The 16,762-nt window shown below is 37.8% G+C and overlaps 1 protein-coding gene across 5 annotated transcripts in view; it reads right to left on the reverse strand.

Annotated features, from left to right (window-relative positions):
• The window catches only part of ARID4B (AT-rich interaction domain 4B), a 128,015-nt gene that overhangs the window by 13,774 nt on the left and 97,479 nt on the right, over positions 1-16,762 (reverse strand). For all 5 annotated transcript variants that reach the window (XM_074373226.1, XM_074373228.1, XM_074373227.1 and 2 more), the window contains 2 exons: positions 6,022-6,106; positions 3,319-3,517 (listed from right to left, as the gene is read on the reverse strand). In XM_074373226.1, the coding sequence (XP_074229327.1) occupies positions 3,319-3,517; positions 6,022-6,106 (284 nt within the window). The remainder of the gene's footprint in view (positions 1-3,318; positions 3,518-6,021; positions 6,107-16,762) is intronic.

The following is a 16,762-nucleotide window of genomic DNA, read 5'->3' on the forward strand; positions in this document are numbered from 1 at the left end:
CCACGAAGGAAATGGAGCTGCAGGGAGTTAAGACCCTCACCTAAAGACGGAAATGTTGTGTCATGACTGTAGTGGTAGCTGCCCTACTGTGTACTTTTGCCAAAACTCATCAAATTGTAAACATACAAGTTGTGACTTTTATTGTTCGTGAATTATACCTCAATAAAACATTGTAAAAAAGAAACTTCTCTGAATTTATGAGCAGAAAGCAGCGGAGTCAGGATGCAGTCCCAGGCTGCTTTAACTCCAGTCTCTCTTCTTATAGAAGTGTAGCCTTCATTTCCAAAGTAGCAATGATCACTCAAAGATTCTGTGAACAATGTATTTCCACAAGAGAAGCTTTACAGGACAACACAACTAACTTAAGTAATCAAGACCTTATATAAACATATCTACATAATTTATTTCTTAAATGTTCATTTTAGTAAATAAATTCAACTAAGTATAAAATAATAGCTCTTATTATGATTTTAGCATAACATTTACTGAGACGCTGCCAAGCGCCATGTACTTTGACAAGCTTCGCACGGGCCATCTCATCCATTCTCGTGCCAATCCTATGGCACATATACAGGTATTAGCCACACTTTATAGTTTAGGGGACTGGGATCTGGAGAGGTTAAGTAAGCTTCCCCAGACAGCTGGAGTAAGGCAAGACCAAATCAAATCTCAGTCATTTGACTTCAGAACTTAGAATCTTAACTGTAACACTCTAACCAAAAACCCATGTGTGTTCTTTAGCTAGGTTTATTAAGAGTAGAAACTAACTGATACAATATAGTTTAAAATATTTAATCTTTTCACTGTGTTCCCACGTAGCCAAGTTTTTTAAATTATCAAAGTAATACATATACATGGTTAAAACAAACTGAGACTCAGAATAAACACCAATGGTTCCTTTTCTCTTCCCTCCCTAGCCTCCTCAATCTTGTAACTATTTTTCCTGATAGTTACCATCAACTCTTAATAGCTGATCTATGAAGTTTGGTCTGCTAAAAGCAATGAGGATTTTCTCTCTTATTAATACCTTCACTCCCTTCTGCCATACTTTCCATATATGTATCTTAAGTTCATTAGAGTATAACATATGTAAACGTGGTTCACATCACAGTGAACAGTACACTTGATACTTCTTTCTTGTACAGCTTTTTATTTTTCTAAGAATTTCCATAAGTCCTTTTCTACACGTTATGGCTTTCTTTTTTATACCTTTCACATTTATTTCAATTGCTCCAGGAAGCCAAGCATTCTGTCCAGTTCCCTACTCCCAAAGTCTCCCTTCCCAGAGATCTATTTTCTGCCCCATCTGGCTGGTCGCTCACTGGGTCTGCTCTTCAGTTTTGAAGGTACCGCTCTTTTGCTTATAATGTTCAAAACACTACCTTCATTTGTCTTCTCACTCATTTGTGGCGATTTTTTTTTATTCCTGATACTTTATAATTTCCTAACTCTATGGCTTGGATCTCTCTTCATTAATTTATCAGGTTATTTGGTGGGTTCTTTCCATTTAAAGATTCGTATCTGTCAGTTCTGAAAATATTTCCTATTTAGTTATTTTTTCCACCCAAGGCTTATTTAATCCTAGCAGAGTGTGTGTGTGTGTGTGTGTGTGTGTGTGTGTGTGTGTGTGTGTGTGTGTCTGTGTAGAGACAGCAAGAAAGCGAGAATGTGTACTATACAACACTAAGGAATGAGGTATAAATCAACAAGCGATAACAGAACTGTGAGACAGTTCAAAAGAAAACTAGTCGGTTTCTTCCAATGTTTAGTTTTTAAAACTCCAATTGCTTTTTACAGTTACATATAACCAGCCATGCTGTTTCCATGGCTTCTTCATTCCTTGTGCTGTTTGATGGGATTCTAGACACAACGCTGGTTTCTCTCTCCCCATTATAAAACACAAAAATGATATAAATATGAGCACACGCAAACAACAGTGGTGCGTGTGTGGTTACTTGCTAATTTCTCCCCCTCGGCAGTCACTGTTCGTTCCTAGACTGATACTCCACGTCACTCATCTTTTCTCTCAAATTACCAGTGCAGCTTTCTTACACTTCCTAGAAGAGTTCCTCAACTTCAAATTCTAAGTGCTCTATTGAATTTCAGTTTCAATGTTCAGCTCCAAGTTCTTCTTGTTCTTTGTTCTTTTCTCACTGCATGCTGTTTTGGTTTCCAGATGCTCGGTTTCTCTCTGAAACTACTAATAACCGCAGACGTAACTGGTTTTGCTACCTTCTTCCATCTCTCTTCAAAGCTCATTTCTTCTGCTTGCTTTAGTTACCATCTTTCATGCTGGAGCTTTCCTTGATCATTCATACTTAAGGATGACCGACTAAAACCTGACTGGCACCACCGTGTTAACAGCGTTTATTACTGGATAAGCTTTCCAACAGACAACTCATCAGATACCCAGCTTACTTGCGGGGTCTCTAGTGCCAGAATGTGGAAGACTGTTCTCTAACTCTTTGCTAGCGATAGTCTCTTCATAAAATCTCAACCATCACCCACCCTCCCTCTCATTCTGTTCCCAGCCTACCTCCTGTCAACGGGGGGTAAAGCCCTAGTTATCTCTGTTCTACTCTCCCAGCTGGGATCCATCTTTCTTTATATATATGCATATGCACACACATATGCATTCTTTTTTATTGAAGTATAGTTGATTTACAATGTTGTGTACATATGCATTCTTAACAACAATCATTTTCTACCTGGAAATACCCTAGAAATTAGATTTATTTATTTATTTTGACAAAGATACTTGGGATTGAGCCCAGGACCTCACGCATGCTAAGCACACACTCTACCACTGAGCTCTACCCTCCCCCTATTTGTTAAATTTCATTCGGCTTGAAAGATTAAGATATCATGAAAGAGATCATAACAAATGCAATCAAGATAGGCGCAGTTTGGTATTCTTTACAGAAGAACTCACTATGATTTTATAGTCTGATATTACATAATACAAACTATGCTTTACACGGCAACAGAGAAAGTGGTACCTGAAAAAAAAACAGCAATAGTACTAGAGAGTGAATATTATTATTTTTTTAAGTTGAAGTACAGTCAGTTTACAATTGTGTCAATTTCTGGTGTACTTAAATTTTAACTAAAATCTAATGGTGCCCTTAGATCTACTAGTAACAGAAACACTTCCAAGCCTTAATCAACATCCGATTTTATAATAGATTTTAATAACAGATTATAATAACAGAGTCAACAAAATTCTAGTTCAATTAAAAAAGGCAATTTGATAATCACTGAATTACCTTTATAAAATCTGATTTATAAAAACTAAAAACAAATGCTTGTTATGTTTACCTTGAAGTCCATTAAGGATAGAAGTGATTTCTATGGATTTAATGTGAGCTGTATCAGAGTTTTTGGCATCAGTTAGATCCAATTTGGACACCATTTCAGGAGATGGGTTTGTCTGAAACGGTGGTTTTGACAAGCGCCGAAGTTTACAGTTTTTAGGAGAGTACTTTTCATCTTTGTCTTTTTCTTTGTCTAATTTATTCTAGGTTAAGAAAAAAAAAGTATCCCGTGTTAGCCATAATTTATCATGAGGTATGTATTAGTAACAATGATAAAACTCATTTTTAACTCAAAGTTACAGACTATACTATTAAATGACACAGAAAGAAAAAATATAAAAAGTCCCTTACAACAGCCAGATATTTTTTTCACGGTTATTTAACAAATACCACAGGAAGAGAAACACATTTTTCTCTAATATTTATATATTAATAGTGGAAATAAATTAGCAATAAAGTAGGCAACTAAGACTAGCAACCTTCCATACGGCCAATAGTCATAACAGGTGTTACAAATTCTTTAAAAGTGTATCACAATAGGCTTAAATTAAATAGTCATTTTAAAACAAAGAAACGCAATTTCAACCTGGTAGTTCTAAAACCTGTAAGATTCTCAGTATAAAATGTGGTTGGGAATAACAAAGTTTCATATGTCTGCATTCAGTTGACAGCTGGGAGTAACTCTAAACAAATGATTCACTGTGAAGTCAAGTCAGGGGGCAGCCTTCCTGGATCACTGATAAATTAATGATGTTTCAGGAAAAAATGAGAAATGTTCTCAAATTCTCTACTGAGGAACAGATCAGCAGAGGATAACTAATGATTCCTGGAAACTATTTTTTAAATTTGTTTTTAAAATAATTTATAGAAAAAATAATTTAGACAAGCTTCTACATGATGCTGTAGACAGAGCATGACGTAGCCATGAGCAGCTCTGAAGCTGCTGCACAGACTGCAGAATCTGAGTGACTACTGTCACGGTTCTCCCCGAGACGGTGCATAGCTACTCTCCTGCCGGATGTACAGCAGAGAAGTTAATCCATTACAGACAACAGACCCTTTAGGGTAGTAGCTCTCCAAGTGTGGACCCGGGCCCAGCGACGTTAGCATCTCTGGTCATTTGTCAGAAATGAAAACTGGAGCCAGACTCAGATCTAGTGAATGGAAGTACTGGGGACGGTGCCAAGCGATCCGAGTTTGAGCAAGTCCTCCAGGTGACCGTGACACGTGCTTGAGTGTGAGGCCCACTGACTCAGAGCATCGGGGCTGAATTCCCTGAATGCACTGAGAAGGCGTACGTGCAGGGAGACTACCAAAACCTAACAAGGGTTAGCGGTGATCTAATTTTTCTATTCTTGCCAGTCTTTTCATCACGTCACCGCCTTATACCAGAGCTCATGATACACCATCCACTCTGAAGGCAGAAATAGTCTATCCCACACGAGGTTCAAATGTGGCTTTTAACGACTGTCACAGGACAGCCTTAGAAACAGTGCTTCTCAGAGTCAGATGAGATCGAGGGAGGGGCATCCAATATTACATATTTTGTAGGAAGCTTTTTCAAAATTCACATCCTTCTTCCCTCATTACCAGGAATTTTAAATGCTTGGGATGGGCCAAGAACTGAGAGCCAAATAATTATTTAGAAAAAACTCTCCAAGTAATATTCTAGTATTGCTGCTCCCAACCCTGCCCGACCCCCTACCTGAGAAACACCACCCCGAAAACCTGCTCTGAGTAAGGAAACTGGCTTTTTAGTGCCACGCACACAAAACTCTTCTAGTAGCTCAAAGCCATGCTAAATACAGCATGCGCGCCATACTGCCCATAAAGACCAAGACTGGGGATGAAAAGGAGTCTGAACAGCCCTGGGCTGTAGCTGCCGGGCTGCTACGCCAAAACTTCAAAAACACGGACCCAGTTCCACAGTGCAAAAGGATAATCACATTAGGGGCAAATTTGCAGTATTTAGGGTCATTAGGGTATCACTCTTCAGGAAAGTAAATAGCTCTTCATTTTTAATGTTAAAATTCATTTTCTGGAGAACTATTAAAGACCTCAACTATACATATCATTCAAACTATTAAAAAGATAAAAAATATTCTAAAATCTAGTTAATGATCTACTTTATAATAAAACATTAAAAAGATTTAGTCTTAGAATGAATAAGAGTAACTCTGTCATACACAGAAGAAACACTCCTTTCCACACCAGCTCATTAACAGACCCCTACAGCTCCTCTGTGGGGGACGCCTAGCAGGTCCTGTGAACGTGTTCTAAGCCACAGCCACATAAGCTGCGAGTCAGAGAGAGAAAGAGAAAAAAAGAAGAGCTGCAGACAGGCCCTTCCCTGACCTCAGACACCTCTTCCTCCTCTGGACGGTTCAAGGCTATGGCAGGAACCCCAGGGCTGCTGGCTGGAGACCAGCAGTGCAGGGAACGGCTGACACGGGGAAGGGCCACCTGGCTGAGAGGCTCAGACAACGCAGGAACGAGGAGGCCTCAAAGATCATTTAGTGCCGTTTCCAAAATGCGTTTCCATAAGCTGACAGTATGAGCTGGACCCACACCTAGCATTTGATACATTTGCTATTTCAAGAGAGTATTTCCAACTCTAGTAATGCTAATGCACACACACTTAATACATCACTTGGGAGGAAAATTTCTTTAATTAAGAGCCATGATGTACAGCAAAGCAGGCGCTTACCTTTATTTTCTTCCGATGTTTTATCTTTGGCACATTTTTATCAGCAGGTCTTACTATTTTATCTGCTTTAATCCACTCATCATACCTAAAATTGAAGGAAATGAATATAAATATACAGAAGTAACTATGCCGCATTCACGAGAAACTCATAAATAGAACCATAACATTCAGAACTGGACAGGATGTTGGAGGTCATTTTGCTCAACTTCCTCATTCAAGGAATAAAGCCACCAAAGCCTAAAGAGAGCGAAGGAGTGACCTGTCCAAGGACACAGTCAGCCACTGGCTGAGCTGCGACTCGGCACATCTCTGCCCTCCCAGACCAGCACTCCTTCCTCTGCTCCACCAGAGAGAAACCAAATCTCTAAGTAACTATCAAGAGAAATCACAATATTTTCTATACTTCTTTGTTCACTTTGTTTTGTTCTTAAGCAGCAAGTAGTTGACTTTTTTCTAAACATATCAGGAAGCTCAGGGAAAGCATGGCTCTGCCAAGTTCTCAGTCTCCTGCGATGTTTCCTGAGTGTACAGGCAGCCGAGGGCTGACAGTCCGCCTGCCTTTACAGGGTGCAAGGTACTACTGACTGCAATAAATCTGTTCAGTTCAAGCAAAAACACTGACAGTTTATTTCTGTAAAAACTCAACTAGAAAGAAGAAACGTTAAAAACTAATTTCTTTTTACGTTCAAAAGTTTTATACATTTATTCTGGAAAATGGAAAACTTACTGACATTTTTAACTCAAGAACGTGAGAAACTGAAAATGAGGTTCTAAATTAAAATGTCCTTGTTACTAGACGTACTAACTGAAGTAGAAGAGAGCTCCAGCCAGGAGGTGAATGACTGGGTCCCACCTGACTAACAGCTACATCCCTGCTCTAGGTAGGCCTGGAGGGTGTATATATATAAACTCCCGCGGGCTGCGGCAAAGCTGCGGGCTCACCCCCATGCAACAGGCTGTGTCTGCAGCTGCGGGAAACTGCTGAGGGCTACGGTGATAATTAGAACGAGGAAAGAATGGAATGAGTTTTAGAAAAGTCTTTCCATAAGCCCTGCTAACCAGTTATGTGGCCCTGGTCAGACTTAGTTCATTCTGTATAAAATAAGACACACTAAAAAGGTAAAATAAAAAAAAAAAAAAGACTGCACATCACATATGGCTTTTTGAGGATCGACTATGTGATGAGTACTGTGAAATGTTTGAAGACAACTTTATTCTTCTACTAAACACATCCTTTGATATTTATGCTGACACACAGTAGCTACCTGTATGTTTACAGTACTTTTAATTTTCTCATTAATACAGAAAATTGTACTATGCTTGAGAAGAAAGCAATTTACTTCCTTCCAAAATTGGAGTGAAGGCGAAGAAAGAACAGAAAACATCTCCACCCTCCACACAAAGTTGAATGTGAACTTCTAGAAGCTGCTCTCATTTGAACATAGTTATGTAAATCAACGTGATGTACTTCGTTTAAAAGAAAACAAAACAAGCTTTCTATTTTCTTATGAGATAAATTAAAAATAGTTCATATTAAGGTCACACGTAACATCAACAAAAGCTAAACGAGCAACGTGACAGTTTTTTACCTTTACCTAAGACTATCTGTTGTATGCTTAGTTTTGTAATACTAGACATTTCTACTTACCAGTAAGATTGCTACTCAATTCAACTTGGACTTCTGACATTAACAGATTTCAAATTAGGGTAAAACAGTAGCTTTCAATGTAAGAATTATCACCAAAATATTTTACACTTGTATATTTTACAAGGAGCATCAAACAAGCAAAAAATAGTTACTGTCTTTATAATTAAAATGTTCATTGTAATAGAGGAAGATTTCTTTCTGATGCAGAAATAATGTATGTTACTTGAATTCTCTTAGGAAGCAAGGTACATAAATAGAAGTATGTCTACTCCGTATGGCAAGGCTGACGCTCACTGCCTGAGCTCCACCAGAGCGCAGGTGCTACGTGCTAAGCACGCGCTCCTCCATCCAGTTACACACTCAGGATGCTATGAGAGGGCCAACTATCTGAAGGACGTAAGTAGTGAGTCTGTGGGTAGAAAGAGTGCTGGGCCAGGCAGGAAAAAAGAGACATTCCAGAATTAGAAGAAACAAACTAAATACACTTCTGAAATATTTGAATAGTAGTAATTAAACACTGTGGTCTTCCTGTCTGGATAACAATTTTGTTTTAAAATTACTGAATATTCTGTATGATTTTAGAAGACTCCTCGGGAAATTCTTTAGATACGTTTCCTACTAGAGTAATTAATTACATGGTAACTTATGGTTCTTAAGTATCAATTAATATTCTATTATGACTCCTTTATTATTTGCCTCTTCCTATTCTACTTTCTCAGTGCTGGTTGTTTGTTCAGGTATTCCCTTGTTCTGATACTAGTTTTATATTTTTTCTCAGCCAGATTTATGCTCTCTTTGCATAAAATGTAGTAACAAAATATTGTTAATGTTGTTGTAATACTGTTTAGAACTAGAACATGACTTAGAAATCTATCGATGAATTTATTTCAGAATGGGAAGCGGACTGCCTGTTAAGAGAGTAGAATACTAGAATGACGGCAGAGGGCACGCCAGGTCCTACCCAGGGTAAGCACAGAGAAGAGGCCAGACCAGCAGCTGAAAAGGCCGCACTAAGAAAGCACAGGAGGAACCAACCCACGATGAGAGGGAACGGTGAACACAATGTGTGAGAATTTTGGTTCAGGAAGCCTTTTCAAATTATAAATGTCCTTATCAAATAGAGATTGAGAAGACTAATGTAAACATTAACAAATATTTCAAAATGTAATGAGGTTCTAAATGGCATTTTACGTGGCTGATTAATCTTATAAGGAAAAAAAAGATCAGAAAATAAACTGACAGCTATATATAGCTGATCATTATATTTTGAAATTAGGAAATGCTCTTTTCCTTTATGTAATTACTCATTAGAGTATTATTCAAGAGTTCTGTTTTCTTTACAGAATAGTTTCAAAGAATAGGAAGAAGAAAAACAAAAATTCATGTGGGCAAAAAACAAACTGATATCCCCCCAAAATTCAACGTTTCCTACTGACACTAAATTATGCAAGAAAGAGCTAGGCTAACTTAATTTTTATTTTACTAGTGCTTGTTGATTTAAATAAAGGAGGTAGTATTAGGGGGCCAAGAACTCTGATTCCCTGTCTAATACAGAGAATAAAGACCTGAATGAAGGGAACTTAGTTCAGAACTACAAAAAAGGCCGCCATTGATTCTGTACATTTTATATAAACTTAGACTTTTTGTATAACATATTTAACATTAGAAAGAGACTACAACACATTTACTTTGGGCATAAGAAAGTAGTCAAAGAAGATAAAAAATGGGAAAATTAGCTCAAATTCACATATTTTGAATACCATAAAAATGGAAATTACTGGGAAGTGGCAAAGAGGAGAAAATTGCAGCTAAGAAGCAGAAGACCATGAAGTATTTCTCAATTTCCCCTTGGGTACCATACCAAGTAAAATATCCATTCATACTTTAAAATACATTCTTAACGAATATAAGAATTTTAATGACTAAGTCAAATATAAGTTTTTTGTTTTTAAAATGCTTCCATCTTTTTCTCAAACATCCCCCAATTCAGGGACCTGCTGTTCACCCTTAGCTGTAAGACCATCCCTGCACAGGGGCTCGGCAATAGCCCGGAGTCTGCTTTAAGCATCACACAGGGAATTAAGACAACAGAATGCATGTTTTGATGGAGTCTCTCTACTGTGTCGGAAGAACACTACCCAACAGCTATTCAGGACAACAAGCATTCAAAGAAACAACTTTATTGTTAACTAGATTTCTCTAAAGGGTAACAGGCCTGTTGCTGTTAGCTATCATGTCTTGTGATAATGTAACTTGAAAACTAGGAGAAGAATTTGAGCAGAAAAATTTGAACAAAGTGATTGGCCTATGAACATAATGACTTGCAACTTTAAATCCAAGCAACAGAGTTTTATGAGAATGTCTGAGGAAAATGAGGTAGTGGGGATGACTGATACAAACTATAATGCCTTTAATTGGACTTTAAATTTAGAAATTATGATCAGAAGAGAGGACTTGGTCTCTTTGTGACATAAGGAAATATAGTTTGCCAGAGCACAAGGAAAAAAGGATTACTAAGTTCTTCCATTTAAAAACAAATATAAAAAAAAAAAAGAAAAACAAATATTGAAACAAATATTAACAAATACTGAGGTAGAAAATTAAGATTAAGTCTATTAGTGAGTACACTTTTCCAATTCAGTTATCAATAAATTCATTGTAATTAATGCATGGAGTCTAGACAAGTATCTGATATTTAAGTAAAGTACTAAGGAAAACATTTTAAAAGCATATACATGACTTACTTGAGAATATTCCATTGAGATCATCTAACATCCAAGTAATGGAGCAGCAGGAAAGAACAGATGCATGGGCACCTCATTTAACTCTAACGGTCTGCTCCCTGACCTCATAAAATGAAGACGGTGGACCAGATGACCCCCAAATTTAAAAAACTACATGAAGAGCCTGCTCAAGGGCTGATTCATTTGACAAACAGGCCTTAGGTCCCTGTCCTGAGGCAGGCTCTGCGCTGGGCGCTGGGGACCAAGCCTCACAGCTCCCACACTGGTGAGGACCATTAAGCAGAAGACAGCTCTCGTCAGTAATTACAGAAGTACCAATACAAACCTTCCAAACCTTTCCAAAAAAGCAGCTACGTCAATATCTGGAATTTCAAGTGCTGAATTAAAACATGTACACAAAGCGAAAAGGAACATTCAGAGACCGCAGCACACTTGCTCTCACCAGAGAAAAACAGAGCTAACAAGAAAGCTTTGTCAGTTTTGTTTGGATGCGTTGGCAAATCACCTAAGAAGTCCGCTAGCAACAATAAAAATGGAAAAGAACATTAGTCGACCACATTAAGACACCAAAATGGTTACTGTGCCCACATCAGTTCAGATTTTGGTTATGCATAAACCCAACTAAACCACTTTCAAAGAAAAATTATCAGCCATGTATTAATACATACCCAGAAGATATAATCTCAGAGGCTTAAAAAACAATATTACATGCAGAATAAACATACTGTACAAATGACTTCATAAACAAAACCAAACAGTAAAAACTCACTATTTAAAATATGCATATAGATTATAAAATGATAAAATCTAATAACTAACCATTAATATAAGTAAAATATTAAAATCACTTGTATTTTGTTTTCCATAATGGATAGACTCATTTAATAATTGCTTAACAATATGTATCTTATATCTTACCTACCTATACACAAAAAGGTTAATATATGTCATAAAACTAACTAAGCTTTAAAAAACCTCACATCTAGAGTGGAAACTTAGGCTCTCTTAGCAAGGAAAGAAATCTTCCCCCCTTAATTAAGAAAATATGAGGGGAAAATATGACAATGTCATAGAAACAAGAGCCCGTCACAGTAAAAAGCAGCACTAGTTACTATCAGCCCCGAAACTTAGAAGCAGTTCAGTCAATATTTACCCACTTTATGAATTTTCTATAATAGTCTGTTTACATATTTTAATGAGGGAATTTCTAAAGCAAAACTTACGAACAGACCTAATGAATACAATTTGAAGCTTTTAGTCATGTACTTAAGATAAAACAAAAATAAAAGAACTGTATTATTGAAAAATAATATTCTAAGCATACCATTAACATTGCATATTTCCACTTCATATAACACTCAAATACATATCAAAGACACAGGAGTAGTGTTTATCATAATAAGGAATATAACAGGAGAATGACAGGAACATGAATATTACAGCATAACCATATTAAAGTTTTGACACAACGAGGCCAAGAGAATGGTGGTGTAATCACAATGATCAGTTTTCCTAGAGGACTGAACTGTCTAAAAGGAGACAAAGGCTAGGTCTTTAGGCAGAGGCAGTATACAATGCTAAGAAAACAACACAGGGTCCTGTTCCAGGCCTAGAGACAAGTGCAAATGCCTAACAACTGTGGCACTCGCTGTATTTTGTGAGGCAGATACTTTTAAAAGTGCCCCAAAAGTTTGTTTATTAATATTTGATAAGCTTAGGGGATTAGTATTTTTTGTGCATGCAGACAAACATAACTGATGCACCTGCCACTCTACAAAACCACAACATGGAATAGATCCAAGTTATACTTTACATTAAGTGTACCTGCCAATGTACAAAAAAATACGTAACGGACAGGCCTAGTGTAGTGAACACCCTAAGCTGTTTACAGGAAGAGAGGAAAAAAGAAAACCCATCTGAGTGCAAAAATACGTGAGTTATTCATCTTTTCCATGAAGAAAATGTTTAACTTGCACTGAAAAAACTAGTTAATTAAAAAGTCATTTTTAAAATAAAAATTATTTTCATGTTCACCTTATTCATTGCTTACAAGCTTTGGTTTAAATATAAATATGTAGGACTGTTTGACACAAAGCATTTGCATGCTGCAAAAGAATTCTTCACATGAGCAGTAAGATACAGTCCTTTCATTTTCACAGTAGTTTTTAATTTTAATATGCTTTATGTCATAAACATAAGTGAACAGGCCAGGAGTCTGTGACAGAAGGGCTAAAGGAGGCGAGGGTCTGGAGATGCCAGTGAGGTATCGTGAAAAGAGCAGCACACAGGAGGAGGGCGTGCAAAGGGAACAGGAAGGCTTGGTGAAAAGGAGATGGACAATGTTCCCCTTCTCCTCCTAAAACGGGCTTACAGACATTTACTTGGAAACCATGGTCAAATGGCTTCATTTATACTTCTTTAACTTTCCTAGAACACCTAGCTTTCCTTTTTATCATGACCAGAATAATTATTTCAAAGCACGTGAGTAGAACAACTTCGTACTCTTATCAATATTCCTAAGTCCAATGGTGTGGACAGTGAAAGTACGGTAGGAAAGGAATAAAGAAACGTACGCCTGCACATTTTCTAGGATACAATACCAAACCCACAAGCAACAAAGAAAAAAATAAACGGGACTATTTCAAAATTAAAAACTTTTATACAGCAAAAGACACTATCAAGAGTGAAAAGATACACAAACAAGCACACGACGAGACGCCTGGCGTCACTAGTTATTAGGGAAATGCACACCAAAACCACGATGCGATAACCTAGGTGAGCTGGGATAAACATTTTTTCAAAACAGAAAGTAACAAATGTTGGCAAGAATATGGAGAAATTGGAACCCTAATACCTTGTTGGTAAGAATGTAAAATGGTGCAGCCTCTGTGGAAAAGAGTTTGCTCCTCAAAAAGTTGAAGAGTCAGCATGTAAGAAACAACAGAGAAGTAACAGAGAAGACACTCCAGGCCACAGCCGTCCCAGCCCCCACCAGCCTCCTCACCCCACAGGTCCCTCTTCTGTACACTGTCCCTTTCACTCGGATTTCAACTTCTGCTCTACTTCCACTCTGCTGCCAGGATGAGGTCCAATTTAGTTCAATATTCATTTCATAGTTACCACACGCCAGGCACATTCATAATATTCTAGATATGGTAAGGGATATTAATGGAAAGAATATGAAACTGGGATTTTTTTAATGTTTTAAAAAATGCACTTTTGTAATGGAAAGTAATGGAATCCTGATGTAGAAAGCTTAAACACTGAAAAAATCTACCTACAGTCCTAAATGGAAGTTATATTCCAGGAGCTCAAATTCCTTTGGCTCCAAAAAATAATTTAGAAAAACTCAGTATCAGAAAAGGAACTCAAATTAGGCGGAAAATAGGAACAGAACGTAAAACAAGTTAAAATGGATACCAGAAAGAATAAAAGAAGGGAATAGTCAGAAGGCAGAAAACACATAAATATAAGACAGAATAACTGAGGGGTGGCTTCTTAATTTTGAGAAAAGAAAAGAAAAAAGAAAAGAAAAGAAAAGGAAAGGAAAGGAAAGGAAAGGAAAGGAAAGGAAAGGAAAGGAAAGGAAAGGAGGAGAGGAGAGGAGAAGAAAAGAAGGGAGGGGAGAGGAGAGGAGAGGAGAGGAGAAGAGAAGAGAGGAGAGGAGAGGAGAGGAGAGGAGAGGAGAGGAGAGGAGAGGAGAGGAGAGGAGAGGAGAGGAGAGGAGAGGAGAGAAGAGAAGAGAAGAGAAGAGAAGAGAAGAGAAGAGAAGAGAAGAGAAGAGAAGAGAAGAGAAGAGAAGGGAAGAGAAGAGTAGGGAAGGGAAGGGAAGGGAAGAAAAGAAAAGAAAATACAGTTGCAGCGCCAGCAGCTGGAACCCAGGAGACAAGTACCACAGGAGGCGCTATCACTGGATGAAAGACGAAGGTGAGGCAAGTGAAAAGAAGCCAAGAAATAAGGGCGGAATTCAGCCCGCTGGGGTCACTGGTGGTTCTGGAGGTGTGGTGGGGGCAAAAGCCTTACTGACTTGGGTTTACCCAAAAACAACCGGAGAGAAGCTGGATATCAAGTGTAGGTCACTCAAATCATTTCTGCTGCAGATGGAGCAAGGAAACAGCACAGTAGGGAAAACAGGGGATGCGCAAACGAGCCGTCTTTGACACGGGAGAAGCGAATGCAGGTCTGCACATGGATGGGAAAGGCTAGAAGAGAGAGAGAAGTGGGGAGAATTCCTGGGTGCATATCCCTGATTTAGGCAAGAAGGTATGGTGGTGAGAAGGCGGGTCCTGGGCAGCAGCATGCTCGTCCACCAAGGGCCAACGATGACAGGGCAGAGAACGTGGCAGCGGATGCAGGCAAGAAGGCCAAGCAGTGGAATTCTGTAAGAATTCTCTCGTTTCAGTTTTTCAAAGCGGTCACCAGCTGAAAGTGAGGATGTGGAAGAGCTGCTGGGGATTTGAGGAGGTAAGACACAGTAAGAGGAAAAAGAAAAAATCCTACAGTGATGTGTTAACTAGACTCATCGTGGTGATCATTTTGCAACACACACAAATATCAAATCATTACATTATATACCTGGACCTAATATAATATTTCATATTAATTAGACTGCAAATAAAAATTGCACTAATAATAATTTAAAATACTCCCTTAAAAAAAAAACCAAAACAGCATTAAATAGTCTAAGAAAGCAGGAGAGTGAAGGGCAGGAGGGTCTGTGGCGCCCACTTTAGGTTCACAGCCAAGAGTCTAAAGTAAGACCAGTCGGGCGGAGGTTTGCTGGCCTCCAGCAGGGTGGGTGGCCCAGGTGCAGGAAAGGGCAGGAGGCGGGTCAGATCTAATTGGTGCTCTGGTGGTTTTATCAAGAGTACAGAGCAACACAAGAGCAACAGCAGAGCATGGGGGTCAAAAAACGATTATAACAAGTTACTGAAGAATGTAAGCAACATAAGGAGAGGGCTGAGGGCATGAGCGGGGAAGGGTGAGCTGTAAACCCTGTGTGGTTGTCTCCCGCCTGGACAACCAATTCCTTAATACGGACTATTTCTTTGTACTTTTAGTGCCAAGCAGAGTATTTGGCACAGAGATAATGAATTTATGTTTGCCAAATAAAGGAGTATGTCTGAAAAAAAGCAGCTGACTGTTCACAAAAAGTGGGATCAAACCTATTCGTCAGTTTTTTTTTTACTAGTCCCCACTCCCACCCATTCCCTCTAAGGAGGAGCCAATCTGTTTAGAAATACAAGGAATTTTTTTAAATGAAACACATTTTTATTTCAAATACTGTATTTAAGTATAATTTATCTTACTTTCAGTTTTCTATAACTTGTAATATGGAATAGAACTATTTTTACTTATTTAAGAGTTTTATAGGTGAAATTTTTGAGTCTCTTTTCCCTTTTTCTTTAGCTTAAGGGTATTCTTTAATGCAGTTGGTAATTCTCAATACAAAAACAGTTCTCTAATCAAATTCCCAACTCCCTGAATATTGAAAGCCAAAGTAAAAATGAACAGAGGAAAATAAATCAGCATTGATACATAATAAAATACTGACGTATTTTAAATCCCAGGCCAAGTAGTCTAGAGAGTTCCAGCGCCAGCTGGACCACTGACCAAGGAGAGCTGTTGCTGAACAAGGATGAGCCCAGCACACTCAGTTTACGGCCGGTGAATTTCAAAGCATAACTTTTTCAAACATCAATCTTATGCTTATGGTATGACCTAGAAGCCTGAGAGTGAAAGATCAATTAGCTAATGATACTAAAAACTTCTATCAAATATTAACATCACTAAGAGAAATTAAAACAAATGTGACATGGAGCCTATGACTAAAGATCACTGAAGTATGACTATAATTTTTAATGTATGGAGATATATTTTTTAAAGACTACAAGAATATACTACAATATTAATAGTGATCTTTCTACTTTTATGTATTTCCCCATTTTTCTATATTAAATGCTATTTTTGATGAGTTTTTTAAAATTCTATAAAAAAGCATGGGGTGACCTAGTAAATGCTATAGTGTTGGACAGTAGTTTTATATATGGTCACCAATCTGAAAAATTCTGTAGCAATATTACACCATTTATAAGCCATTATGTGGTTTAGGATCCAGAGTTCCAGCTATTTCTCATAAATTTCATGTAACCATGTAAAAATGCCTTTTTTCTCATTGCAGCAGTAAAAAACAAACTGGCCCAAACACTATTTTGTGTAACAAAGCTTAACATTTTCAGTTGTGAACAGAAGTATAAATGAAAATTATATTAATGTAATGGTTTATACAGCACCTTAGAAAAAGGGAAAAGTGTAGAAATTACAAGAAAAACAGTATTTTTCTAATTAA

Source organism: Camelus bactrianus, chromosome 11 (genome assembly GCF_048773025.1).
Source record: "Camelus bactrianus isolate YW-2024 breed Bactrian camel chromosome 11, ASM4877302v1, whole genome shotgun sequence".
Lineage (NCBI taxonomy): Eukaryota > Metazoa > Chordata > Mammalia > Artiodactyla > Camelidae > Camelus > Camelus bactrianus.